Raw genomic sequence first — 27,506 nt, 5'->3', positions numbered from 1 at the left:
TAGCTTTGAATTTTTGTGAGGATGGTAAAAATTCTCCTTTTTTTTCTAGCGCAATGGGAAGAGAATAAAGTAACTTTTCCAGGCTTAAAAAGACCAGTCATGCAACCAGTGTTTCCCAAAACGTGTGTGTTTAGGACATCTATCCGATATGCTCCATCCACTGCTGCCTCCCTCCCTTTCTCCTGCCCTTCCCAGCTGTAAGAATCAACAGCACAGTACCTCTTGTAGTACCCTTTCTTTGCTGTAATTAGTTGTTATTTAGAAATGGTTCCCTGTTTTTCCCTTCTTTGCAGCTGTATTTGTGACATGAGGTATCCTTGCAGCCCGCTAGGCTTGCCAGTCAATCTGTCAGCCCAGCGCTCTATCTTGTCAGTCTGGCTGTCTGCACTTCCAGTGCAGCTGCTACTGGAAGCTGCTTTACACATGAATTAGCACAGAGGCTTATTCTGCATTCCCTCAGTGCCAGGTTCTCCTACCTACAGTTCATGCCCTCCTATAAGATTGTTTTTCCTTTTATGCTAGTCTACTTCTGTGTGCCTTCAGCGTGATGCACACAGCAAACATATTTCCTGCTGAACAGACTGGGAAAATATTTGGGGCAGATTTAAGTTCTCCGCAGAAAAAAAAAAAAAAATTAATTTACAGGTTAAATTTACTAGAACAACCCCAAAACCAAACAAACTAAACCCCCAAATGTATGGTAATAGTTGATTTGAATTATTTTAAGGTTGACGACAATGATGGGCTAGACTATTCTACACAAAACTTCTGCAGTAACATTCAGAAAATGCTTATTTATGGGACTACCTGCAAACAATCACAGAGATCAGTCAAATATTTTCCTGAGAGGAAATGAACTGTTGACCTTTACAGGTAAACATGAAGAAACATCAGCACACAGAAGGAGGGTGTAAACACACTGAGAATTCCAGAACTGGCACATAGGAAGATCATTAAAGCAGCTGAACAAAAGTAGCAGAAGTGGCTTTGTATTATTCAAAAAAAGCCCAAACAAGCAGAGGTAGAAACTTGAAAACACAAACTGTAACTACATGTTTGTACACAAACTGTACTAATATGTTTGAAAAATTAGGCAACGCTAACACTAGAGAGCAAAATAAACAGAAACTTAAAACAAAAAACCGCCCTGTGATGCTCATTGGCTCTTGATCCTCCCAGAATCAAAAAAGGCTCCATTTTTGTCAGCATAAAATTCAAAGCTACAGATCCAGCTATGGTCTGCAATTAGTGTCCATGCAGGCTAAAACCTCATATTAAAGTTTCAAGGAGAGCCCCACCCATCTGTGTCATAGAGAGGATTGTTGGATCTCTCTGTATCGAATGACCAGAGAGGTGAGGCAGCAATCAAGTGTCAATTTATCCCAGAGAGGACTCCTTTCACCCAGAATGCTCGCTACTTTTGAGAAATGAAAGCTTAAATGGTAAAACATCCTGAAGAATTTTAACAAAATCTGAAGAAAGACACTAATCTGATTTGCCTGCCTCTGAACTGAGTGGAGAAAGAAATGGTATCCCTGCCAAAAGTAGAGCAAGCAGCTCCCTGTGTGTATGTGTGTGTGTGTTTCACTTTAACAGCTCTTTAAACAGATATTTTTGTAAAATTCAATTTCAATGCACAGAAAGCATGGCAGTGACTGTACAGAACCTGCAGTACATACATCTATCAGAATAACAAGCAATAAACCCCGCCTATGCTCCTACTAGACAAAATAGTCACAAATATGACAATATCACTTCAATTGTCTGGCAGGGCAGCAATCATCTGACTTTTGTCCTCTCAATTTAGTCCAACAGCTACACACAAGAGTTTTCTTTTCCATTTTGATTATTGTAATTCCCTCCTTCCTTGCCTCCTTAACATCAAAATTCCTTTTCTCCAACGTGCTATACAAGCACAGGTACTAAGTTCACATATTTTAGTTTTTTGGTATAATTCCCACTGTCTGGTATTTGCCATAAAGGTGAAGCATCCTGTTGGTCAGGTCACATTTTATTCATTATCTGTTTCCTCTAGACCTTTAGTTTGTAATTTAATCACCTTCATCTGCTCCACATTCACCTGGGTTTGTCTTGACCAGACCTGACCTCTAGTATTTAATCAGGGCTGAAGCTGCCAGAAGACTGTCTCTGAGTGAAATAGCTCATCAAGATGCTATTAAATTACAGCTGGCAAATTAGGAAACAAATCAGAGACTGATGGACATTTGTAATTTATTAAGTCAAACCATCTCAGCTGGTAAGGAGCATGGGCTATTCCTCATCAGCTTGCAAACCATACAAACCCCAGGATTTGTGCTGGAAGGTGTTCTGGAAGCCTGCAGTCCAGTGTAGAATCTGAGGCAGCAATTCTGCACTTGTACTCCCATTGAAACAAACAGCTGGGCAGTGGAATAACATCCTTTGTTATTACAACAGTGCCATCAAGAAAAACACACTGCTCTTTTCCCTGGCTCGACTCTTAGTAATACAGTAACTGACTCCACCAGATAATTATTATTTCAAAGCAGTTTCCAGGCTTCAACAGTTTTGAGTTGTCATGGTGAGCTGACACTATTTGCTTGTTGTTCCTTTCTTTTTAACGAAGGAGTTGTCTGCCTGAATGTGTAACATGTGAATTCAGAGATGCAGTATGAATACCTTTTTCTCAGGCACTGTAGGTGCTTTGGCTCTGAATTCTAGGATGCTGAGATGAAGTCCCACAGCTTTCTTGGTCAGACATTTCACACCTCTGTGCAGGCCAAGTGGGCATCTTTGCCCATGTCTGTGCCCAGAATCTGAGAAGGAGGTGGGACACAGGAGTCAGTATACCCTTTCCTCAGGCTTTTCAGGTTCTAGCCACTGTAGCAGCTCCATGAGGACACAACAAGATGACAAAATATTCTTGTCCATCTGGTGTCTCTATGGGAAGCATATGGATTTGAGCCAAAGTTATAGGAGCCACAGCTGAAGGCTGGCGTTGGATGTCATGTGCATGCTGACATATGGTCTCATGCTCCAAGGCATGTTCATACCACAGTAGCAGGATTAGATTTCATCTCACAAAGAAGCATCATAGTGACAGGACATTGTCTTTGGGCAAGTGCTCAGCAGCCTGGAACTGGTCATAGTTCCTATGAACTCCATTGTCTGTGAGCGTAACTGGCTCTTCATTTGAATACACTTCTTTAGGAGAATCACCTGGGTGAACAGCAAGGCCATTCCAGGCTCCTCGCCAGTGCCTGTTGCTGATCAGCTGGTCACCTAGGTCAGGACAGATGTGCATGCCCCATCTCCATGGGTGCACTGCTCCTGCAGGCAGGAGCCTCTGTGCTGCACAGTCTGCACTGCCAGAGAGACTGAGCTTTGGTGCCACCTCTGAAATCCTTGCTGCCAGACAGGTAAATGACTCAGGAAAGCAGACCATGTATAATTCAAGAACCATAAAATAGGCTTGTGTGCATACACAGGAAGATAGAAAGTGTCACCATCCTAAATGAAATGTGACATACCTGCAGCTTCCCCAGACTTCTCAAAAGACACAGAGCATCTTTAACTTCAGGACGAGGAACATTTGGAGTACCAGTCTTGTCTGTATTTTGATGCAGCTGCTGCAATGAAGCTGCTTCATCCCCTCAGCACCCACAATGCAGATCAGCTGAGTGGAAGAAGGTGGAAGGCACCTTCTGCATAACTACCTGGTTACTACAGTGACTGCTTTACAATAAAGGTCTGAACTTAAGACTATTCTGAGTTTGCATCTGAACCCACTGCTGCTGTTATGTAGGCCAGTGCCAAAACCCTGCACAGGCTTGGACGGTGCTGGTCCCAATTTCTCCTTTTGAAATGGGTCACAAGGAGATGCAAGAGCAGTGGTGCCAGAGACAGCAAGAGAGGGAGTGCAATCTTGTTTCTCATCTTGTTCATGGATTTTCTTTAGTTTCACTAAAAAAAAAAAAATCACTCTCATATCCACAGCCTAAACTCATTTTCATATTACGGTAGTACTACAAATTGTCTTAAGTAGGTAAAGCATTTCCACTTGCATATTGATTTTGAGTAAAAGGCTGTGCAAAACCGCTAGACATTTATTTAGAATATAAAATAAAATCCAACTAATTTGAGAGCCACCCTGCCAGCATGCCTTACAGATGTAGGTAGTTAACAATGGCTTAAGAGGCAGAGGACTTAATAAAATTATATAAACTAGCAGTTTATTTTTAAAAAGCAAATACAAAACCTGCAACCCTGAAGGGCCTTTAACTTTTTCAAGACAGGATTGTACCTCAATACCTTATTCTGTGCAGAACTGAGAGCACTAATTCAACACCTTTGAATGCCCCTGCAGTGTACAAACAAACCATGGTATCTCTGAGTACACAGACACACAAAGCAGCTGAATAAGAAATTCAGAAACACACAGAGAACGGGGTCCAAGTAAGTCCTTGATATACTGTAGCACACAGTGTAATGCAGCCCCCTCTGAAAATCTTTCCTCTCATTTATTTCCTGCCAAGAGGAAAGGGGACTTCTACTGGTACTTTGCCATGTTGACCACTTCAATGTACTTATACATGCATTTATAACTAGATTACTCAGCTTTCATACAGTGGCCAAAATGAAAACAGATTCACTTTTAGGTTTATATGTAATTATATTTGATATGCCATAAAGAAACATTATTCAGCTATGACAAGTCACTAACAACCTCATACATAAATAAATTCCAAGTAAAAGTTTATGAGCCTGTAAAATCTTACATCTTCATCTTGGCTTTCTACTTTTGCAAATGAATCTTCAGTCCTATATTGATTTTTAATATCTATATGAACACTGTAGCTGGCAATTGTCTTATTCAATTATGTATTAAAATCCACTTCATTATAAGAATCTAAACTTTTTCCCAATCTAGTAGCAACTATTCATTCTAAATGGCATCAGACTGCACATTTTAAAACATGTGTTGGTACCACCTACTATCATACTTGTAAGTCTGCTATTTATTTAAGGCTTATGAAACTTCACTAAATAGTTCACAGAATCAGTGAAATCTCAGTTGGAAGGGAACCAGAAGAATAACTGAACCCAACTCCTGGCCCTACAGAGGCCCCCCCCAAAATTACACCCCTGTGTCTGAGAGCATGGCCCAAACGCTCCCAGAGCTCTGTCAGGCTGGTGCCATGACTGCTGCCCTGGAGAGCCTGTTCAGTGCCCAGACACCCTCTGGCTGAAGAACCTTTTTCTAATAACCAACCTAAACCTCCCCTGACACAACTTCAGGCCATTCCCTTGGATCCTGTCCCTGGTCACCACAGAGAAGAGATCAGTGTCTGCCCCTCCTGTTCCCCTCATGAGGAAGTCGCAGACTGCCGTGAAGGATCTGCTCTCAGTCTCCTCTTCTCCAGGCTGAACAGATCAGGTGTCCTCAGATGCTCCTCATAAGGCCTCCCCTCAAAGCCCTTCAACATTCTCATGGCCCTCCTTTGGATGCTCTCTAACAGCTTTATTTCCTTCTTACAGTGTGGTGCCCAAAACCGCACACAGGACTCAAGGTGAGGCAGCACCAGCGCGGAGCGAAGTGGGACAATCACCTCCCCTGACCAGCTGGGCAAGAGGAGTGTGAGTGAATCACTTTGACAAGACCATGGATGCGATGAAATTGAAATAAAAAGTCTAAGTCCACATATGACCAGTTAGTTTTGAAGCCAATTTGTCTTTTAACAAATATTTACATATAATTATACAATCTGCCTTTTAACTTCTCTCAGTCCAAGAAGTTTAAAAATGCATTACTGACATAATTTAGCGCTTCTTGGAATAAAACTACATCTGCAATCCTCGTGGTACAAAACTCTTTACTGCTCTACAATTAGTGGATGCCTCCAAGCTACATCATTAATATGAGCAGTGCACCACCTGTAATGCACCCAGTTGAGAGTGAGATGGTTTTTTTCTTTTGCAATATCTCTAAACATTCCTCTGCATTCCAACTGCCCTTTAGATTCCTTTCAGCCAGAATTCAAGGACATACAATCCTCTGAACACATGGTACAGCATGATGTGGATATGCATAGAGACATTCATAAGATCTTCCACCACTATTTATTTTTTCCTTTTGAGTAATATTCATGTGCCTGTTCCCCTGCAGACCCTCTGCAAGCAGTGGCCACACAAGAGAGAGGCAGAGCTGCAAGTCTCAAAAGAGCAGAGACTGAAGAATCTAAATCCCAAAATAGTGTTTGATGCTGACATGGTATTTGCCCAGGGAGTTTCACCAGGAGGCATATGCAGACTTCTACTTTTGGAGGAAAAATGAAACAGAGATTGAAAAGTAAGAAAGGGTTTAGTAGAAACAAGGAGATTGCCATCTAAATTCTGTTCCTTCTTTAATAAGAAGAAATGAAAGGAGGAAGAAAGGCACCAGATGCTGCCTGTTTTCAGTGAGTCAACTCTGCCTCACTTTCCAGAGATAAGAGAATCAGATTTTACAGCAACTCCAACTCTGACGTTTTGGTCTTAAGTCAGCAAGACATTTCACCTGCTTTGTGAACAGAATTATATTGCTGGTTCCTCAGAACTTTGACCTGAAATTTAAGAACCTATTCCTAGCAAGAAAACATTTAAGAAAGAAATATAATTGTCAGGAACCAATTTAAGTTCCCTTCTGCTGCAGTAAATATTTGACTGGTTTAGACTGTTCAGTTGGTGTATGCAACATCAGTGATTTAACAGAGCTGCAAAGAAAGACTCTACCTTGTTGCTGTACTCATGCCAGTAAGTATAAAACAATACCATTCCCACCTGGTCAAGGATTTCTGATGTGTAAATGCCAAATGATGTCTTCTGTAGAGAAAAAGTCTCTTTCTAGCTCAAATTTAACTTTAATTCTTGCCTTTATTTTGATGCAAACACATCTTATTCTCCCTTCATGTTCCTATGATAAATCGTGATGAAGGCAGCAATCTGACTGAAAACACAACTTGCAGTATTTCCCATTTCACAGTGAAAAAGATGAACTCTTAATTTCTTGAAGGCTTCTCTCAAATATAATTAATAAATATATTCTGGCTAGGACAGCAAGATTTAATCTCCAAGTAGGAAAGGTCAGTTTACAGTGGGTGGGAATGGAGATAAGGAAACAGCGCTGTCCACTAGAGAGGGAGTTTGTGAGAGAAAATAGCTGGAAACAAGTAAGAAACTGTAAAATATAAAGGAGTGCAAATATATTAATAGAAAAGTGAAGCTCTTAACAAACATCCATAATTTTGTGTGGTTACATGATTCTGCAGTTTGGATGGGGAAACAAATAATGTATAACCTTGACCCCAGTGTTGAGCTCCAGCTACTGCATCTGCAAATGATTTTCCCCAAACAAATCCATCATCTGCCCTGCTAGAGCACACTGCTGCACAATGCTGAGAAGCACAGTGGGTTTCCAAGAAGAATTATTAAGGTAAAGGTTCCCAGGTTTTTTTTGTGGTTTTTTTTTGTCCTTTTTTTTTTTTGGGTTTTTTTTTTTTTTATGATTATTCTCAGTAGTTTTTTTTTTCCATTATAGAAGATTTAGGATCTCCTTTCACTTTTAAGCTATAAGAAGGAGGCTGCTGTAAGCCTCTCTGTGGAGAAACACAAGGGATATCCACATGACACTTCCCTGGAGAACCAAAACCATCAATTGCAATAATTGAAAGCCCTGGGAGCATCTACAACTAACAGTGAGGGATCTGCAGTCAGCAAACATGTCATTTTTGTTGTTTCTCTGTATTTATAAATGATTAAGGAAGATCAAGATTTTTTTTCACTGATATTCTTCTTTCATCCTTGTGCACCTGCTGACTGCATTCACATCCAGTGAATGTCAACACTTTTGAGAGCAGCATTAGGTTAAAGATGGAGAATCAAAAGCCACATTGACAGAAAAATTAGGCACCTAATTTGCATACATTCTCCATAAAGCCATTATGTGGCTGAGTCCAGAAAGATTAAAAAAAATTGTGGGGAGTGACCTACACCTGGTACAAGTTCATATGTGACATACCACCCCCCACACCCAACATATTCCAGATTGCAGCAGGCTATAGTTTTGCAATATGTGCATGGAATAACAAATAAAACACTAGAATAAAAAATATTGTTCTATCACAATAGTAAAGCCTATGTAAAGGTCTTACTGATTCTAGAGACACTGGACAAGTGTAAAGAATTCAGCATCTGAGAGCCAGACAATTAATATATCTAGCTTTTCACTTTTTCTTCTCGTGAAATGTACCTTTCAACACATTTAAAGTAAAATGTAACTATAACAGAAACCAGCTTTTCAATGACAACCCAAGGTTACTTAAATAAAATAATGAACATCACAGCAAAATTTCAGGATGACTTTGGACAACCTGGACTCCCAATTCACTGACAACAACTTTCGGGAGACATCCAGAGGGAGAAAGTTTTGGAGAAATATACATTTTTCTCACTGGGAAGCAGGCTAAAATAATAATTTGTTCTCATTAAGTCAAACACTTTTGCTTTTGACTTGAATAGGAAAATTATTAAAAGGGCTACATAGAAAGAATAGCTGAAATCCTGATTAAAAACTGCTTTATTTAAATATCTTTGCAATGAAAAAAACCCCAAACCACAAAATAAACACTCTTACAGAACAATTGTTTCAAAAGGGAATGTAAAAAACAATTGTGAATAAAACCCATCACTGTATTATATAAGTGTCTTGTATGGCACTGTAGAAAACTAGTGCAACTGCACTATTTATATAGGAAATGTGTATTTTAAATTAAATCTGTTTTCAAACAGTTTTTTTCAGTAGTATAATTTTAATTGGCCAAAGTTATTACGTACAGAAACATATACTAAAATGCCTGTAAATTATTTAGAGAGCCTTTTTTGATGTTAAGCCTCCTAGTTCAGTCAGAAAACTTATTGAAGTTGTCATATGCTACTACAGTGCCAAATTCTGCCCTAATTTCTGCACAGGCATATGCTTAAAGAATTGAACTGCTAAGCCTGACAGTTTCAAAACTGGATTGGAAGATGGCATGCCTGCAGCCTCAATTAATTCCCCAGAACACGTGTATGTGATTGTAGATGCCTCTGTGTCAAATTGTTGGGGTTTTTTTTTTTTTTTCAGAGGAGTTTAAGCCCAGGTAAGGAATGATTAGCATGTAATTAGCTGAAAAGCCTCAGATCTTCAGGCAATCCAGTAATTGTGAATTACTGCCAGCCCTTAGCTAAACCAGCTGGTATGGAAGTCTGTGTGCTGCACACATGTAACCAGCAGGAAATGCTTGTCTGATTGCACGGATTTCACACATCTTCCAGCTTTCTGATCTGAACGTCACCTCCTGTGCTCAGAGACATCTTGCATGAGAGACATGTGATACACAGAAGAAAAGATTCTGCTCATTCATCTAGGTAATTGTACACGCTTGATAGATTAGCAAACAATTATTTTCTTCATTAATTAATCATGCCAGCCCATGATATGTTCACCATGGCTGTGAACAGGTGTGCTCTTATTACAACTACAATTGGGAATATCAGGCTATGGCTTGTTTTGAGTTTCCAGCAGCAATGCTTCTTGGAGATAGACTACTGTAATTTTCTACAAACCAGTATCAGGCCAAAGAGCCATAGGAAAACATATTCTTAACAGTCTGAAGGAAACCTAGCTGCTTTTCCACCATCAGATGAAACTGAGTTAGACCCCATTTCACCCTTTAATCAAAAAGCATATAAGTAACTCGTAATTAAAGGAAATACTCGTGAGTAAAATTATCCATAGGATTATGTGACTGTTGGATTAGACCACATGTAAAAAACAATGTGTTTGGTAACGTGTTATATATTTACTACTACATATTTAACATTGAAAATTCAATCTAGATTATCATATAAAAGCTATAAATTCTGTTTATAAAACAATTGGATGTGGGCATGCTTATATTGTGTGGACAGTACTTTGAAACATACTGAAAGATTCATGAGAAACATAACACAAGCATTTGGGTTTTTTTGTTAGATACAACATGCAAAATAAAAATTTATCTTTAAATTTTGGTATTATTTCAAATTAAGATATAAAACAGAATATATTCCCTACTGAATATCAATGTAAAAGCACGGAAAGGAAATGGATAACAATAAAATTACAAAACAAAAAGGGTACAGTACAAGCAATCACAGTTATTTAATAATAGAGAAGGAGTTGGTTTACAAACTTACCCTCATCTTTGCACATGCATCCTGTGTTGACTCTGTGCCTCGTAACTCTTTTACCAGCATAGAACCTAAATACTAGAACAAAAATCCATTGAACTTAGATTAACTGAAATTCCAAAACTGACAAACATCTGCAGAAATGCACAAAAAATGCTTAAAAAACCTAATGGTAGCAATCAATTTCTTAACATATGGCTTTAGATCTTTTTTACTCTGCAGTTCTTCGACAAATCATTTAAACTAATGTGTTTATCAACCCATGAAACAAGAATGCACAGCAACAAGTATACTGAATTAGCTGGAGTTCTTTAAAACAATATCTGAAAGTCTTCTAGCTTATCATTTTAGTTACTGAAACAACAAACAAATACTACCGATTCCATCTTAGAAAACCCATTTGATTATGAAATGGAGAAATTGCTTTTTTTAGCTACCATCTACCAAACTCCTATTGTTATGTGTGCAACCACGTGGATAAGAAGGCCAGCAGTGATCTTAACCTCAGTGTACTCAATCTGTAACTAATTTATGTGCAAACAGAGCCTGATGTCAGCAAAGAGAGACAATAAATCTGTATTAAAACTAGCTTAAACCATTATTTCTTCTTAAGGAAAGGCTGACCCTGAGCTATTACTTAGAAGCGCTGAGTGGTCTGGAGGAGGCTGTGAGAGGAAGCAGCAGGGTGCTGTGTCCTGCCTCAGCTCACTGTGAGGATCCTGCTCATCTCCAGGGGTAACAAGGCAGGCAGTGGCTCAGTGACACAGCCCCTGTGCTACAGGTCTCTCCCTCCCTGGGTCACTTGTTGGCACACACAGTCTGAGCCCTCCGGCAGCCTGGCAGCAGCCTCTGCTCCCCTGAGGTCTCAGCACCCCTGCACCGTGGCTGAATGGCGCTGCTCCTCCAGGGATGGAGCTGGCTGCATCATCTCTGCCATTCCCTAGCAGTGAGGGCTCTTGTTAGGGCTGCCTGGGCTGAACCAAAGGCACACACCTCTGCATCTCTCCTGCAGGTGCCACAGGTGTGCACACCTGTGTGCTCTTAGGGCTCTGTGCAAACGGGACCTTGCTGAACTTCTGTATGATGTCACATGCAAGTCTGGTTTAACTGAGCAGAGAGCACAGCAAGGCCCCTGTCACCTGCCCTTCCCCAGGCACAGAGAAGTCTCTCTCTGTGTTCTCACTGCAGCACAAGTGTCCTAAGTCTCCAGTTCTAAGTGAGCAACATGGGAGCTGAAGGTAAGTCATGCCACTGTGAGAATATGGTAAGTAGGCTGCAGGAGGAGGGAAAGCCTTTCCAGAGGATGCTGCAACCCACCACTGCTGACCTGTCTCACTCTACCAGAATGTCTCCTCTTGGAAACAGCCTAAGCTGACCCAACCAGAAGGTGAACCAGCTTCAGCTTAGACAAGAACCTATCAAAATGAACTTCAGTTACAGATGAATGCAAGCTGGGACTGAACACAGAGTGTACTGGTTCAGTTCTCTGGTCTCCTGACCTAAACTGAGATATTTTCTTTAAAGCCTTCAGTTTACACTGTGTATGGCAGGAGTCTCTGACCTGCAAGAAAATGCATAAATATTTCAATGTAGACAGTAGCCAACACAGCAATTAGTGACACACACTTTATAGGGCATTATAAATGGGCCAGTGAGCAACATCAACACTACCAGATAAGCACAAACATAAAGGAATGAATGAAGGGCATTCCTAGAGGAGTGCAGATGTGAAAGATTCATAAACTGAGCAGCTGTGAGTCCAGCTGGGGGCTCGCTAGTGATGTGAATAGGGCTTTGGGCATTAATTTGATGGGACAGTTTGATGTTGCCCTTGAAGAAAAACAACATATTTAAAGCAAGCTCTGGAATTAGAAGAGTAAACAAAACAATATTGAACTTAACTGTATTTTTCTCTGAATCCTGCTGTCTGACACTTCTGGAATCTTTACCCTTCTCTGGGCAGCTTGCAATTAATGACTTCAATTTTTTGGTTGGTTGGGTACTTTTTGTTTTGCTTTGGGGGTTGTTGGTTTTTTTTTTTTTTTCCTCTCATTTTTTATGGACTACAGTAAAACAAATTGCTTTTTCCTTGAAAGCTACCAGTTGGTCAGGCACCAGGGTAAAAAAGCAGTGCTTTTTGCTTACAGTAGAAGAGGAAGAAAGAGAAGAGAAGGAGAGCGCCTGTCCCACCTGCCCAGCAGCAAAAAGCCTTAGCTGAAGGCATTCAGAAATGCTTCCCAAGGTGGACTGTGGAATAGACACACAAACCACAGCAGTACCGTCCAATTTATTTGTCAGAAAAATCTGAAACTCTTGGATGAAATTTTGCTTCCTTTTGACTTTCTGTGCTTTTGGAAACAGTCCTTCTCCAACACCCAGGGCATGTGGGAGCAATACAGAGAATATCCAACAGTTTAACTGATTGATGTGGCATAGAGTGAAGGCTATCTCAATTATAACTTACAAGCCAGGATTTTACTCTATAAAGCTGAGGTCAATACAGCTCAAGGAGCTGAAACACAGGGGTGACACATTGTCCTTAGGAAAGGAAGTTCTTTCCTTAAACACCACTAACTTGGATATTCCTGGTCATTCCAACTTCCTATCTTTAATGATCCATCTTCCAATCTACTACAAAGGTTACATTAGATTACGAATTTACTGCTGGATCATGAAAAAAGAGAAAAGGCACTTGAGATAGACATGTTCACTAAGAACTATAAAAAATATTTCAAGAACTAAAAGCTGCTAACCTTCCTTTTCAATCTGAGGTGAGCAAGGAGGTTTTGAACAGTAGGAGAACAAGACTGAGAGCTGGTGAGATGGTCCTTGACCATCTTGCTGAGGAAGGCAGAGGTTCTAGTTACTGTCCAGGGATGATCACTGCATGCATGGCAATTTTTAACCCCATGAGGGTCCGATGGAAGATACAGATGTGCTCCAGAAAGATAGGTCTGTAACACTCCTTCTGCCCCTCCTCAGAAGGAGCCAGGCTCTGTCTCACCTGCATTTAATCTCTAATTTCTACCTTCCCAGACATGCTTTAAATCTGATCCAGCAACCTCCAAGTGTTCCCCAAAATGCAGCAGTGTTTAGTGAACAGAGCATTATCCTAAAAAGCACCAAAGATCCAAGGCCCTTCAAGTGAAGAGGATTTCAACCTCACGTCCTGGACCAGCAGTTAACCTCCAGCTATCATCCTAACTTCACTGCAACTACTGAGCCCCTGTCCTTTGTACATAAGCCAGCCATAAGGTGGCCACCTCCAGAGAGGACACACAGTGGGCTGGCAGGCACCTTCAGCTGCTTCAACAATGCTTTCCAGCAAAGTCAGAAGGCGATATGCAAGCATTTAAAAAGGTGGGCTGAGGTACCTCTTCAGCTCTCCAGAAGCTCCAGTCCCCCCATCCCTGTTGACAGGGAACTCAAAATTTCAGAAAACTGTTTTTCATTTAATAAAAAAACCACCTTCCAATGACTTTCTGTACCACAGGAGACCTTTCTCTCCTCCACAAACATTTATAACAGCCAGAGAAGACTAATTGTCTTTAGTTGTAGACGGAAGCTCCCTTTCTCCAGGGATGGGAAGTGGTAACTGCCTGCAGCCACATGGAGGTAAAAATAAGTACACCCTGTCCTGATGGAACTGACTGCTACTGGTACTTCAAGTAGCCATCAGGCTGGGAGAGGTCTGAATGTGCCCTTGCTCCACAGATGGAAAACACCTGGGACCCTCACCTCCTTTTTCTCTATTGAGGGTGGGACCCTCAACTCCTTTTTCTCTATTGAGGGTGGGACCCTCACCTCCTTTCTCTCTATTTCCTTTCCCCAAAACATCTGTACAAAGTTCAGGTGAGGCAACACCTACTTTAATTGCTGTGCACACAGCATGAAGGCAGGTATGAGGATTCCATATTATGTTTTATTATTCTTTCATAACTACTAGACAGGGATTTGTAAGAGGTGAAAAGTAGGGGAGCTTGCTGTCACTGTCACTTCAACAACACTTAGCCACTGACTCATAGTGCCCATTCTCTAACACTAATGCCACATGGACTGCAATGTATCACACAATTCATAAAAAAAGTACTGTGCATCCTTGTTTCTCATTTATTACAAATACAGTATTTCAGAAGCAGTGACCTGTCTCTCTAGAAGTGACTGAAAAAATATTATAAACGAAAGTAAAACACAACAGCCTATCAAAATCCAAGTTAATATATCTACTCCAAATCAAACCACTAAATTTGTCAACACTTACAAAGGCTTTATAATCACATGACTGGAAGATGAGTTTCTCTGGATGATGTTGCCAATATTGTACAGGCGTTGATGCTGTGGCTTCATTTGGAGGTCGCAAGGTAATTGAAGGCTCTCCCCAGTCTCCTGTCTGAAAATCACAGTTGTTCAAGATGTAAGAGTATGTGCAGGCAAATTCACTATAAAGTAGCCCTCCACTGTTGTGCTCAATTAACAAGGATTTATTTTCTACACACAGAGCCATGTTACTAAAATAAGGGAACACAACTCCTACAACATTTTTCATGATTTAATTTATAGTCCAAAGTCATCTACTGTAGTGTTTAATGAGGCTTTAATTAAATCTCTCTGCTTTGAGAATAAAATCATTAGGCACCGGAAATGTTCCTTAAAAACAAGTGTTTACAATACATATATGAGGATGAGAGCACTTGAAAAAAATCATGAGATGCACAAAAATGCCTTTCACAAATTCTGCTATGTGTTTTACAAGGTTTTCTGCACAGTTAATATGCCTTCCATTATCCAGCTCATATAACCAATAACTAACTTTCCTAAATGGCTAAATAACACAGACTTTACTTTGATCTGAAGACTTATTATACATTCTTCAAACACACGAGGCATTCTTTAATCTCTTTACGAATATTTACTTTGATCACCTTCTCTTGAAGCCTCATTGTGGAGGTACTAACATTGTCCTTCCACATTCATCATTCTCACTGATATAGGAGATTGCCTTTCTGAGCTGTCATCTCCTCTCTTTCCTCAAAGTCCTCAGAGAACACAGGTAGGAGAGCAGTTTGCTGCCAATCCCTTCACAGCACACTCTTCTTCCCTCCAAAAGAGCCAATGCAGGCATCAGTGCAGGAATGGCCCCAGCCTGCCAGTGCTGCTCTGGGTCTCACTTGCCAATGTGTATTTTTGGTCATGGCTCCACAGGACCTGAACTGACCTCTCCTTAGGGGCTCCTTCTACCTTGCAGGTCCGTGCATGGGCTCACTTTAACTGAAAATGACCCATGCATGGACTTTTCCTCTTCCTAAGCCCTCTTCCCTCTGCCACCACTCCCACTTCTCTCCTGTCCTTTCTGGTCTGGACTGCCTCTCAAATCCCCTCTTCTCACAACTCTGTCTTTTTGCCATTACATTTGTCCTTCCTGATCCTCCTTCTCCTACCCACTCTCTCTCAAACTATTTTACCCTTTTCTATATGATTATTTCAGTTTGGATTATGCTACTTCTTTCTTTACCTGAACTTATCTTTGTGTATTTTCTATGTATGTCATATTGTTAAAATATGTGTTGAAGCTGACAAGGAATTGTCATCAGCATTTCACACAGAACAGGGCTAGAAGTTTAGACTTTTATAGCAAAAAGAAGTTAAGCATCAAAAACACATGAAAAAAATCTCATTGAAGACATTCAAAGTCTTGCAATCTATCACATCTTACTAATTAAGTCAGGACAGAGTAAACAGAACAAGTACATCATTTTCATGTGTCACAAAATAACAAAATGACACGCATTTGCACAGCTCTGCAATGAAAAGCAAGAGATAAATCTGGAAACATCAACATTACCCTGCCGATATGGCAACTTCAAGCAAGAGAATATCACAAAACAAGTCGAACCTAGTTAGTTACTGCTGGCACCATTAGCAAATCTACCAATTACACAGTAGTGTAATTTCTGTTTTGCCTAGTTAAGTTGCCTATATACCATGGATATGACTTCAGCATCAGATTTTGAAAGGAAAGCGGCAGGAACAATTGCTCCAATTTTTGGCAGTTTGTATCCACAAAAGTGAATCCTTCTGGCCACTAATGCATAAAAACATTCTATCTTATTTAATCTGAAGGGGGAATTTGATTTCTTTACGAGGCAGCTCTTCTCATAAAGTAAGATTTCCATCATATTACAAGGGGCAAGGATCTGCATCCTTATTAGGGGACTCTGTCTTTCACAACAAGAGAAGATGGACTGCACCCATCACAAATTCTCACAGTGTGCTCAGCTGCCTCTTATGAACTGTTCAGGGCCACAGCTAACAGACCACTTGATTTAGTTCTTCTTTTCCCCCCTAATAAAGACACACTCCTGCATGCTCTGTGTAAGGAAGCAGAGCTCAGGAGGTACATCCTGGCCATTTAGCAAAAGGTTCCTCTGTGGAGAGGGAGTAAACTCAGGACAGAAAAGCTACAAAAGTACATCTTTTGACCACCGGTTTCTCTACCAAGGAAGTACAGGGATGGCCACAAGGCAGGACCAGAACTCCTACCGAACAAGTGACCAGGGGTAGTGCTCCAAACACTTCTGTTGCCCTGCTCTGCAGGTGGCTTTCCTCACATGCAAGAAAGGGATAGCACTGGCAAATTAAGGAGGGTATCTAAAGTGAGTACATAATTTTACAGTTTGTTTCCCTTTTGCACATTAAGTACGAAAAACATAGAGAATTGCATTGTTTCTGTCTGTAAATAAAGGGCAGAAAAAGGGGAACAATTATTACCTCTTGTTTTGGCTCAATTTGACATAAAAATGAGAAATAATCTTCAACCAGGCCAATAAAACCTGGTATGAGACACTTCAGAGTGGGACTGTGTGGAGACCATATTTGTATCCACTGAATGCTCTATAAATATAATCATCTTACTACCTACTCCTTTTAAATTAGACAAAACAGAATTACCAAGATTGCTATATGTATCTCTAGGATGTTCTAAACATGTAACAAAGCTGAGTTTAGGGGAAGGCAGACATACAGGACTTCTGCTGTTCCTGACAGACCACTGCCCCTGGAGGTCTTTCATATACTTCCATGTGTCTTGTAGAGGGAGCAGCTACTAAGAAAAGTTTATAAAATTAAACACATAGATATAGATTATTATGATGGGTGGAGAAGATATTATACATAGTCAAAATTTTCTTTTACAGCTGTGTCATTGGGTTTTTTTAATATTCAGCAGAAGCAGTTCCCAGTTTCCTTTCCTTTTGCTTCTTACCAAACTCCTTAGACTTTTAAACAGTACTACTGTTAGTATTCATAACCTATTTAGGCTGAGTTGTAACAGGGTAGTCTCCAAAGCCCAGATCCATGAAGATGTTCAGAAGTGCAATCCCTATTACATATTTTTTTCTTTAGGGAAGAAATAACGCTTTTAAACAAGATTTAGAGAGCTAAATACATTCATAAATCCATGTCTAAAAACCTCACCAAGAGGAAAGGGAGCTTCTCAGCTGACTGGCTCTAGTCAAATACTGAAATTCTGAGACTTAGGATGTGATGATGACAGCTAACATCAGGTAAAATACAAAATAGGACTATCTTTGACCTAGAGAAGACTTGAAACCACAAGGCTCAAGTCAGGGTAGAAAAATATTAATTACTAGTAGTCCTAAGGACTGAGGAGTTGATGTGGAACAATTTATGGGTGATATATTGAGATTCAAGTCCTTCATAAGCACCTAATACACTTTTCAAGCAGCACAGAAACATTAATAAAATGCTGTGCAAGACCAACTATAATGTTTGATTTAAGTTTTAAAAATAGATATGCTAGGACAAGGATTTTTCTGGTTTGAATATTTAATTTGCAATTATAAGAAATAATCAAACATTTAAGCTTATGTATTTTTTATGACACAATATACGGATGGAGATATTTATCTCTCTGATGAAATAGAAAGGCAAGAGATAATTTCTTCCTCATCTAACTTTACAGCTCATCAGACAGCTGTGCAATTTGTCACATGGTTTTTTCTGTACTGCCTGTGGTTTAGTATTCTAACCTCCCTATGACTTTAACCAGCACCTTTCCTCTCATTGGCCTCAGCTAACTTGAAAAAGAAGATCTTTTGCTCCACATTTTGCAGATAAAGAATTTATAAGCAGAAAATGGTCTCAAGGCAGGTGCCATAGTGGTAAGGATTCAATCCTTTTGCAATGACAACTTTTAATAGCCTTAGAGGCCAATACCTTGTGCTCTTGCAGTGTTTTCTAACCCCAAAAATGGGCAGATAAGCAGTTCTCAGTGCTCTGGAAAGGGCTGGATGCTTGATGTCAAATGAGCTAGAGAAGCAGACTACACCTATTATTTTCTCTACATTTTTTTCTGCAATTGCTATCCATTTTCCTATCTCATCCATCCTCTGAGAAATGTATTTGACTCATATTAAAGGCACCTGGATGCAGAGATAGTTGCAGATAAGAAGTAACCTCAATAAATCTGCTATAAAAATCTAACACCTCCCTCATCTTTTTATAAAAATGTCACGTTAAAAAGCCTTCGTGCTAAAAGGAAGAAAAAAATCAAGGCCTGGTTTTGAGTGGTTTGAATGTAGTTATTTTTAACAAGGACCACATCTTATAACTTTTCACCTGTTAAGCCTTATGCCTGCTTATGGTAACTTGCATTAGTCACCATGACAACAACAAATTTGAGCACACATGGATACAACAGTTCTGGCTGAAAGATTTATAATTTTTTTCCTGCAAAAATTTTAAATGTTCTGCAGACCAGCTGAATCCTTGTTATTAACTTGTGTTTTAATTCCTACAGTAAGACAATTTTTTAGCTCCTAAAATGTTTGGCTTTGAAATAATGGAAACAGGTTCATGGTGTACTTCAGATTTAAAATAGTTCCGATGCTCGGTGGCCAAAATGACCCCTCTCTGGCAGAAATGTTCCAAGGAGGCATGACAGAATGAGGAGAAATCTTCAGCTGCTCTCAAATACTCTGCTGAACAACTTGCTGCCGTCCTTACCACACCATAGAACGGATCATGAGTGCACAGCACTCACGACTGCCACAGGAGTGCCAAAACCTCAGGGCACCATCAGCGTTACCTCCAATTCCCCCGAAGCGCCTCTGCAGAGGCAGTGTGCAACCTCAGCCGGGCAAAGCCTACAGACCGACACAGAGAGGGCAGCAGGACACACTGCGGGGGCGAAACCGTGCAAACCCAGCCGTTTACACGGTTTCCCGCTTCGGAAGAGGGAGCCAACAGAAACACGAGGAACAGAATCCAAAGCTGCCCCCGGGCGAGACGGCCGCCGGCGGTGCCCCCGTCCCGCAGGCACGCACACCACGGAGCCGACACACGGAACACGGATGGATGCGCGCACACACGGACCCCAAACAGGGCCCACAAGGTACGGACTGCTCTCGTCATTTCAGCGACACGACACCCGAGATAACACCACGTCAACAGACTGTACATCCATGGAGGGACAACATAGCCGTTCATCGCTGTATCTTACATTATGGACCTGATGGATCGATGAGAAAGGATATCCTGCATTCTGGTTGGTCCAGATCTCACAGACCGAAGACTGCTAATATAAACAGAAAACTGTATCTCATCTTGTAAATATTAATGCACCGCAACTGCCAAAAGGCAAGAATAATTAGGAAAAGGCTTGCAATATTACTAAAGAAGGAAGTAAAACAGTTGTAAAAGGTAATTCTATTATTTATTTGCTGACAAAATATTTTTGGACTGACAGAAAAGAAACATAGCTTATTCAGAGACTTTAGAAGAGGTTTCAGACTGTGAGTACAAGAAAACAATTTAGTCAGAAGTGCTCATGATGTAGAGATAAAGTTAAGCAAGCATAAATAGAAACTGCCTAGAGCAGAAGAAATATTGGTTACTTTCAGTTTTTGGCAGGGAAGAAGTTTGAAGTCAACATCCCAAGTAAGTTTTGAGACTTAAATCTCTCTCTGTTGCAGCCATTCACAGGGAAAAAGGAAGGGAAAAATCTGGCAACACCATCAACAGGAAAAATACATTTTCTTTACAACAATTACCAGAAATGAATGCATTGCAATTTAGTGAAGCAGCTGCCCACCATCTCCTTCCAACAACCTCCTTAGTCCCTTTGCATACTAAGATACAGATAATATTACCTTTGGCATTGACCATGACCCCAGTGTGTAGATGAAAGGTTTCAGCCTACCCTCTACATTATCGTACAGAGAATCTGTAGCAGCAAAGCAAAGTAAGCATCTCTTGCAAAAGCAGCAGAACCAGACAAGCACAGCATTCACCAGCATCTTTTATATATTTCCTTGTTTCAACAATCATCAATAAAGCATCTGTGGCACCTCAGCAAAAGCTAAGATAACATTTTACAGTAGCCAGGCAACTAAAACAAAGCATCCGACATAGGATCTGCCCACGCTATCTTCAGCAGGCAGCAAAAAAAGGCAATAAACAGACATGAAAAATGCAACTGCAGCATCCAGAAGAGATAGAAATTAATATATCAGTAATTTAACAACATCAAGAACGTGCATTGCTGGTTTTTGTCAGCAGCAGCAGCAGGAATTTAGCACTAATGCTCAAATCAACCCAAAGAAGTGCAAGTCTTCTTAAAATATGACTCTTGCTCTTACCTTTTGTGGCCTGCACCCTGGCTGGTGACAGAATAAGTTACCACTTCTACATACTGTCAGGGAAGCCTGGCATCCTCTGGACTGACTAAAGAGTGCTGCCAGACAGCCTGGTGACTGTCTAATGTTGTTAATTGTCCCTAATTTCCTTCATCATCTGAAATGCATGAACACACATCCCTTCCTCCAGCTTCAGTAATTTTAAACCTTTCACATATGTGGTTAATTCCATCTCCCTCTTCTTGTTTTCGAAGTTCTTTGCTTTTCTTTCCTGATGTGCAGGGCTCTACATTTTGATAGCATTAGCTAATTAAAACATTGACTTTTTTCCAGTCTTCTACCTCATCCCTGGCAACTTGCTACAAACTAGTCCTCCTCCATGTGATGAACACATAGTCTCAGTGCAAGGTCAGCAGCAAAATATTGCAGCTTCTTCTGCTGCGCCATCCTTAGTACATTGCACTAGTGGCTACCAATGACCTTTTTCTGTGTATGTCAAGCAAACTGACTTCTGGATGTTCTGGCCATACCCCATCGCTGTGGTGCCTATATCTGTTTGCCTGAGGTGGGAAGATTCCTGAATAGGAATCCATGGCAGAAGATTGTGCCTCTGCTTTGCAAGAGAAGAGCAAAGAGAAGGCATTTCCACACTGGTGCAGCATGCCCAAACATCTGGTAATCAAGGTAGTCAAGAAAACCAGTGGCCCTGCTCTTTGTATGCACCGAGGCATCGAAAGCAGGAAGGGATGCAGCAGGATACTGCATGCTGGCAGATGTTTTATTTCTCCCCTGCGCTGGCAAGGGGTTGCCATGATGCTGCCACATCGTGCAGCCACTTCTCAGCATCATGATATTCTTGAGACAAAAGTGTGCTCTTAAATCCTGCCCCTCTCAAGGACTTGACTTTAGGGATTGGCATGGGGCCTCAGCCAGCTCAGTCCTTCAGCTGCCCTGGTGCTAACTCAGGGACAGGGAACCCTGCAGCACGTGTGTGCCCAGGCCTCAAGCTGCTCCATTTAAAAAGAGGGCAGTGAATGAATGCTCTCTTACACATGTCAGTGGTACCCATCCGGCCCCTCCCAGCCCATCTTTTCCCAAATGGAAGCACACAGGTTTTGGGTGCAAGTCTCTGCTTCAAGAACTGTTCAAGTGAACTTCCCCCAGCAAAAAGATTTACCTCCAGAATTACAGGTTTGAAGGATTTAGGCTTAAGTGAAACCATCTTTAAATATAATCAACAGTATATCAAGCAGACCAGCAGAGACTGAGAATTTCCCACAACTCCACAAAGGCCCACTCAGAAGAGCAGCAGTGCAAAACTCATTCCTCAGTTTTGCTTTCACTTATGTTTAAATTACTAAGGTACTGAAACGCAGTGCAGATGGAACATTAATTTTATGGATGGTAATGAATTCAAATTCAGAAATCAACCTTTTCCTTGCACCCTTGTAGAAATATTTAGCATTTACTATATACATAGTTTATATCTTCAAAGTACTTAAAATTTTTAATGAATTATGAAATACCCGTGAGAAGTACCTAAAGTTGCATACCCGTGTGGTGGAGAAGAAGGAACCAAGGCAAGGAGAAAGGTTAAGTGATTATCTGAGGCCAAAAAATAGGCAGTAGAAAGAAGAATGTGGATTAGACTTCAAATGCTCACAATTTTCAGCTCCCAAAACATATGCTCTCAAAAAAACCCTAAAGAATTCAATCTGTGCATACACTTCTACCACAATAAACACAAATACACTTGGGCACCCAATACCACTGACGCAGAGGTTCTGTGGAAGAGTTTAACAAAGAACATTTTCCTAAGTAATATGGCAAAGAAGAGCAAAACAATAGCAACATCTATTGCCTGATTAGTATCAAATATGCCCTTATCTTAATAGTTCCCAAAAGATAAATGCTTACAAGTAATGTCACAGCAAGACCGTGCTATCATATGCCTTGTGGTGTCCCATGCATAAAAGGTTTCCCTGTCTAGTCACGGTGGAACACAACTCTGACAGGCAGGAGGGGCAAAGGAAGGGTGAAAAGAATTATCCAGGGCAAACTTTAGGCTTCCTCCTTATAGACTAGGAAAACATGGCTGATAATCTGAAGAAAAAAAGTAACTATAAGACTGATTATAGAAATGAAATGTTTTCTAAGTGGCAGAAAAGAATACCTGGAGAGCACATAGAGGAGCAGCAGGAGCTGTGTAGAAGGCAGTCCAGATGTATTCATTACAGCTCAATGAGTTTCTCTCAGTGGCATGTTAGATGTTAAAGATTTATCTAAATTAGGAGTAATTATTCTTGAAAATCCACAGAATACACTAAAGGACCAATTTAACCCGGTAGGTTCCAGCCGGGCTGCACCCGGTGGACTGCCGAGGCCAGGATAGTCTCAGTGGAGGCTCAGACTTGGTCTGATCTCCCAAGCCATTCCTAGCTGCAGGCAGCCAAGCAAGCTCAAGTGATTTCAGCTCTTAGTGATTATCAGCTCTGTGTGATTATCAGCTCTTTTGGCTTGCTTGGGCCGAGGGCAGCAGACGCAGGGAGAGAGAGGAGAAGCGCTGTGTAAGGTTCCGCAGGATTCTTTATTAGGGTGTCCCACGAAGGTTCTCAGTGACAGCCTCTTCTCCCGAACCAGGCAGAATCAGGGGTTTTTATACCCTACAGAGGTTTTGAAAACTGTCCAATAGAAAGGGTCAGGGGAAAGTGACCTATAGGCTTACAGAGAGATAAGCAGGGTCCGAAAGGCGGAAGAGAGGGGCTTCTAAGGCCCGAGTCATCGTGACTTGGCATTTCCTAGCTCAGGCATTCTGACCTCCAAGGAGGCCTTGAAGGCCCTGTGCCTGCTACAGACCAAAGAAGGCCTAAAAGAGTATTTAAGATGGGACAAAATGAAGGTTCAGAAGGTTACAGCCAGCCTAACTGCAGGGACCAGTAAGTGACTAGAAAAGTTTAAAAATCCAGTCATCATTCCCTGGTTTTCATGACCTTCTGACATCACTCCTGATGATCTGGCCATCTGAAATAAATGCTCAGGAATATATGTATAAATGTGTATATTTATATCTGTGCATACATTATTGAGAATAACAAACAAAAAGTGTAATATTGCCTGCCATGTGCTACCAAGACAGTTTCTATGCACCAAGAAAAATTCAAGATGTTCACAATGAGGTCCTTCAGAATGAATCATCTCAGATCAAATTTCCTTCCTGTGTTGGAAAACTGGCCAATTAAATCAGCAGCAGCAAGGAGAAGTACAGCAAGACTTGGACACTGTGTGACTCCTGATGCAGCATGTTTCAAGAACGATTATTGGTATTTAAGCACAAGTGGACTGAACATGTTGAGGCAATCTGCAAGGACCTGCTCCATGCTGTGGCTTGGAGGAGCGCCAGTGCTCTCTAAGGAGGATCCAGAAGTGAGGGACTCCTCAGAATGGGGTAAGAACTGAAAACAGCTCTGATGAACGACAGATCAGTCAGATGAAATTTAGTAGGATTACACAGAGAAACAAAATAGCAAATAAATTAGCAAAGTGATTTAGGTTGGGGGAGGTCAAAAAAGACCTGAAAGTTTTAGTATACTTCAAATTAGAAAGAGCAGTCTTCCAAAAGAATAAGGATATAAATCACAGGATAATTCATGCTGCAAGGAAGCTCAGGAAAGCTCCACTCCAACTCCAGCTCAAAGCAGGAGCAGCTGTGAGATGAGACCAGATTTCTCAGGGCTTCATCCTGCAAACCTCAACGACAGAGATTGAACAGATTCTGCGAACAACCTGTCCCCCTGCTTTCCTGTCCATACGGGGAGAAAGTTCCTTGTGGCACCCAGAGTCCCTCTTCAGTCTTAGTACCCAAAGCCACATCTTCTCCAGCCAGCCATGGTTGTTCAGACTCTCCTCAGAGGGCAACTGCTTCAGGTCCCAGCCAACGGTGGCCCTTTGCTGAATTTCCTTCTCCCATATAAAAAACCTCAGGTATTTAATAAAAGTAGATGCTGCATCCCTAAATGCTCTCAAAGCTCTGGGGAGAGCTTGCCTTACTAGCAGAAATAACTGCAAATTCTTCTTCCAAAAAAAAAAAAAATAGAACTACATTTTGCATTGGTGTATTTCTTCCTCTTCTCCTGAAAATACTTTACATGAAAATTTCCAGACAACAACTGGGCCCCTAGGTCTGACTCTCTTGCAGGCAAGAAGTGAGTAATGGGTGAGCTCCTTCTCATTGACAATACCCCTTCTGCTGATGCTGCCAGCTTCCAGTGTATCCCAACCTCTTAGCCTTGCAAAGAGGATACAAACTTCTGGACAAACACCAAGGAAGTTTATCAGACTATAGGTATCTACCTTTCTGCAAAAAAATGCCCCCAAACAACAAAAACGCTCTTTTTGTTGAGAAAAGCACCTCAAACCCTAAGCACAGCTTTTTCCCAGCAGTAAATATTAGATATTAAAATTCAGTTTTCATAAAATCTTTTCAATGTAAAACTTCTAGTTCACAAGACCGAGTGTGAAAACCAGTAAATTAATAAAGAACGTTTGTCCTTTTCCTGGCGTGGTATTTACAGCTAAAGTTTGGATCATTAATACTGAATATAGAAGAGGCTTCCTTAACTCCACTTGCTGAAACAGCTTGTAGGAATGATCCACCTCACATCAATTCAGTTCTAAAATGTTAGCTCCTGAAACATTCTTGAAAAAATTCTCTCTCTCTATTCAGGCAGAAATTAAGAAGACTTCTTATAATGTCTTTATTGGTTTACTTGTCCATTGCCCAGAGAAGTGTTGGATACCCCATCCATGGAAGTGTTCAAGGCCATGGTGGATAGGGCTTTGAGAAACCTGCTCTAGTGGGAAGTGTCCCTGCTCAGAGCAGGGAGGTTGGAACTAGATGATCCAACCCAGTGATGGTTCTGTGATTCTGTGAAATACACAATTCTCAAGGGATCTATGGATGAAAACGAGCTGAAATTTACAGATCAAGATCCAGCCGTCTGTGGTGCTTGCACCTGTGTGAATTACAAATCCAATGCCAGCAATAGATGTAGTCAAGCATTTTTCTTTTGATGTTAAATTGAAGGTCGTCACAGTTCAGTCGTCTTTCCATATGAAAAATATAATACACCTAAAATATGAACCTTAGAGAATTTTGTTTAGATTTGACTTTTTTTTAGATAGCTGTCTATTTCTCCTCCCAAAACAAACTATTTTATGCTTATAAAAAAAGGAAATAAGTAGCCTAAGAAGTAACAAGAGAATGAATCTAGATGCCCATATTTTTGTATTTATTGCTTCATAAATCAACTAGTAAAGAATTCTGATATTTCATGAGTAATTTCAACCATTGATAAAAAAAAACACCAAAAACTTCTTCCCTGCTTCTTAGATAATCTCATTTTACACACCAGTATTCTCTTGGGCATATTTTTCCTCACTCACAGTAATATTTAAATCCTTCAAAAGCCAAGGAGATGAGAAAACAAACATGAAACAAGTAAATAGAAAATGTCATACTGTGGTTTAAAGTTGCAAAACTAAAGATGACTTCCTTATTTTAGGCTTCTTCAAACTTTCTGTATCATCTTATACAACCAGCAACATCCCTGTATGTCAGCTTTCCTAAATCACAGCCCCACAGTGCACTGGAAATACAAAAGCATTAGTATCTATGAAGTATTTGAAGACATTGCTGAGTTGAAAGTATTATTTCAGAAATAAACAAAATTATTTCACAATTTTAATATAAATTTGTCTTTGCTAATTTTATTGAAAGTATTATTTCAGAAATAAACAAAATTATTTCACAATTTTAATATAAATTTGCCTTTGCTAATTATATTTTTTGTTTTTATGACATTTCTCCTCTTCTGTAAAAGAATTTGTTGTACTAAATCCATTTAAATGATTGTCCCTGCATATCAATCCTAATCTAATTATATTTTTTGTTTTTATGACATTTCTCCTCTTCTGTTAAAGAATCTGTTGTACTAAATCCATTTAAATTATTGTCCCCTGCATATCAATCCTAACCCAGCAATGAATTATTGTATCTTACAAAATAATGTTAAAAGGCAGAATCCCAACAATCAGGACAAATTTACTTCACACTTACTGTGCAGTCATTACAATGACCTTACATTGAAGCCGTCTTGCATTTTAGGACAAAAAAAAAATTAAATTAAAAAAGCATTTAAAAAACCCCAAGAGCCGCGCGACCATGTGACTGAAGCACCCAGAAAGGCTTTCAAAATTAAGTCTGAGTTCAGCAACTCTGGGAAAGAACTTCTCCTGTCAGCCTTTGTGAATAAATTTTTCAACTCCCTCAGATCTTAAAAAGATCTCTTCCATCCATGACAGCCCTCTGGGGTGCCCATACTGGCCATGACTAAGTTTATTCTACTAGAAAGCTTACTCTGACTCACTGCCAGTTTGTCCTGCCAGAGGCAGACACAGGCTGGAGCTGTCCCCAGAGAGGCTCCCAAGAGGACAGACCTCTCCCAGCTCGGGCTGTGCCGCAGGCTCAGGGCGTGTGACAGCACCAGGGCACACCTGCCCCAGCTCTCCTTTTGCAAGGAGTGCCATGGGCAGGGGTGCTTCCTTCACCTCCCTGCATGGCTGCCA

The 27,506-nt window shown here is 40.6% G+C and overlaps 1 protein-coding gene across 16 annotated transcripts in view; it reads right to left on the bottom strand.

Annotated features, from left to right (window-relative positions):
* Positions 1–27,506, bottom strand: part of ANKS1B (ankyrin repeat and sterile alpha motif domain containing 1B) — a 404,705-nt gene that overhangs the window by 11,750 nt on the left and 365,449 nt on the right. For 6 of the 16 annotated variants that reach the window (XM_041474297.1, XM_041474298.1, XM_041474303.1 and 3 more), the window contains 3 exons: positions 14,489–14,617; positions 10,230–10,305; positions 4,983–4,990 (listed from right to left, as the gene is read on the bottom strand). In XM_041474297.1, the coding sequence (XP_041330231.1) occupies positions 4,983–4,990; positions 10,230–10,305; positions 14,489–14,617 (213 nt within the window). Of the gene's footprint in view, positions 1–4,982; positions 4,991–10,229; positions 10,306–14,488; positions 14,618–19,747; positions 19,823–27,506 lie in introns of all 16 variants that reach the window. The other 10 variants (XM_041474293.1, XM_041474295.1, XM_041474299.1 and 7 more) reach the window with 3 other exon arrangements.

This window comes from Pyrgilauda ruficollis, unplaced genomic scaffold (assembly GCF_017590135.1).
Source record: "Pyrgilauda ruficollis isolate IOZ18807 unplaced genomic scaffold, ASM1759013v1 scaffold32, whole genome shotgun sequence".
Lineage (NCBI taxonomy): Eukaryota > Metazoa > Chordata > Aves > Passeriformes > Passeridae > Pyrgilauda > Pyrgilauda ruficollis.
Note: the sequence above shows the minus strand (reverse complement) of the source record. Positions and strands in the feature narration are given on the sequence as shown.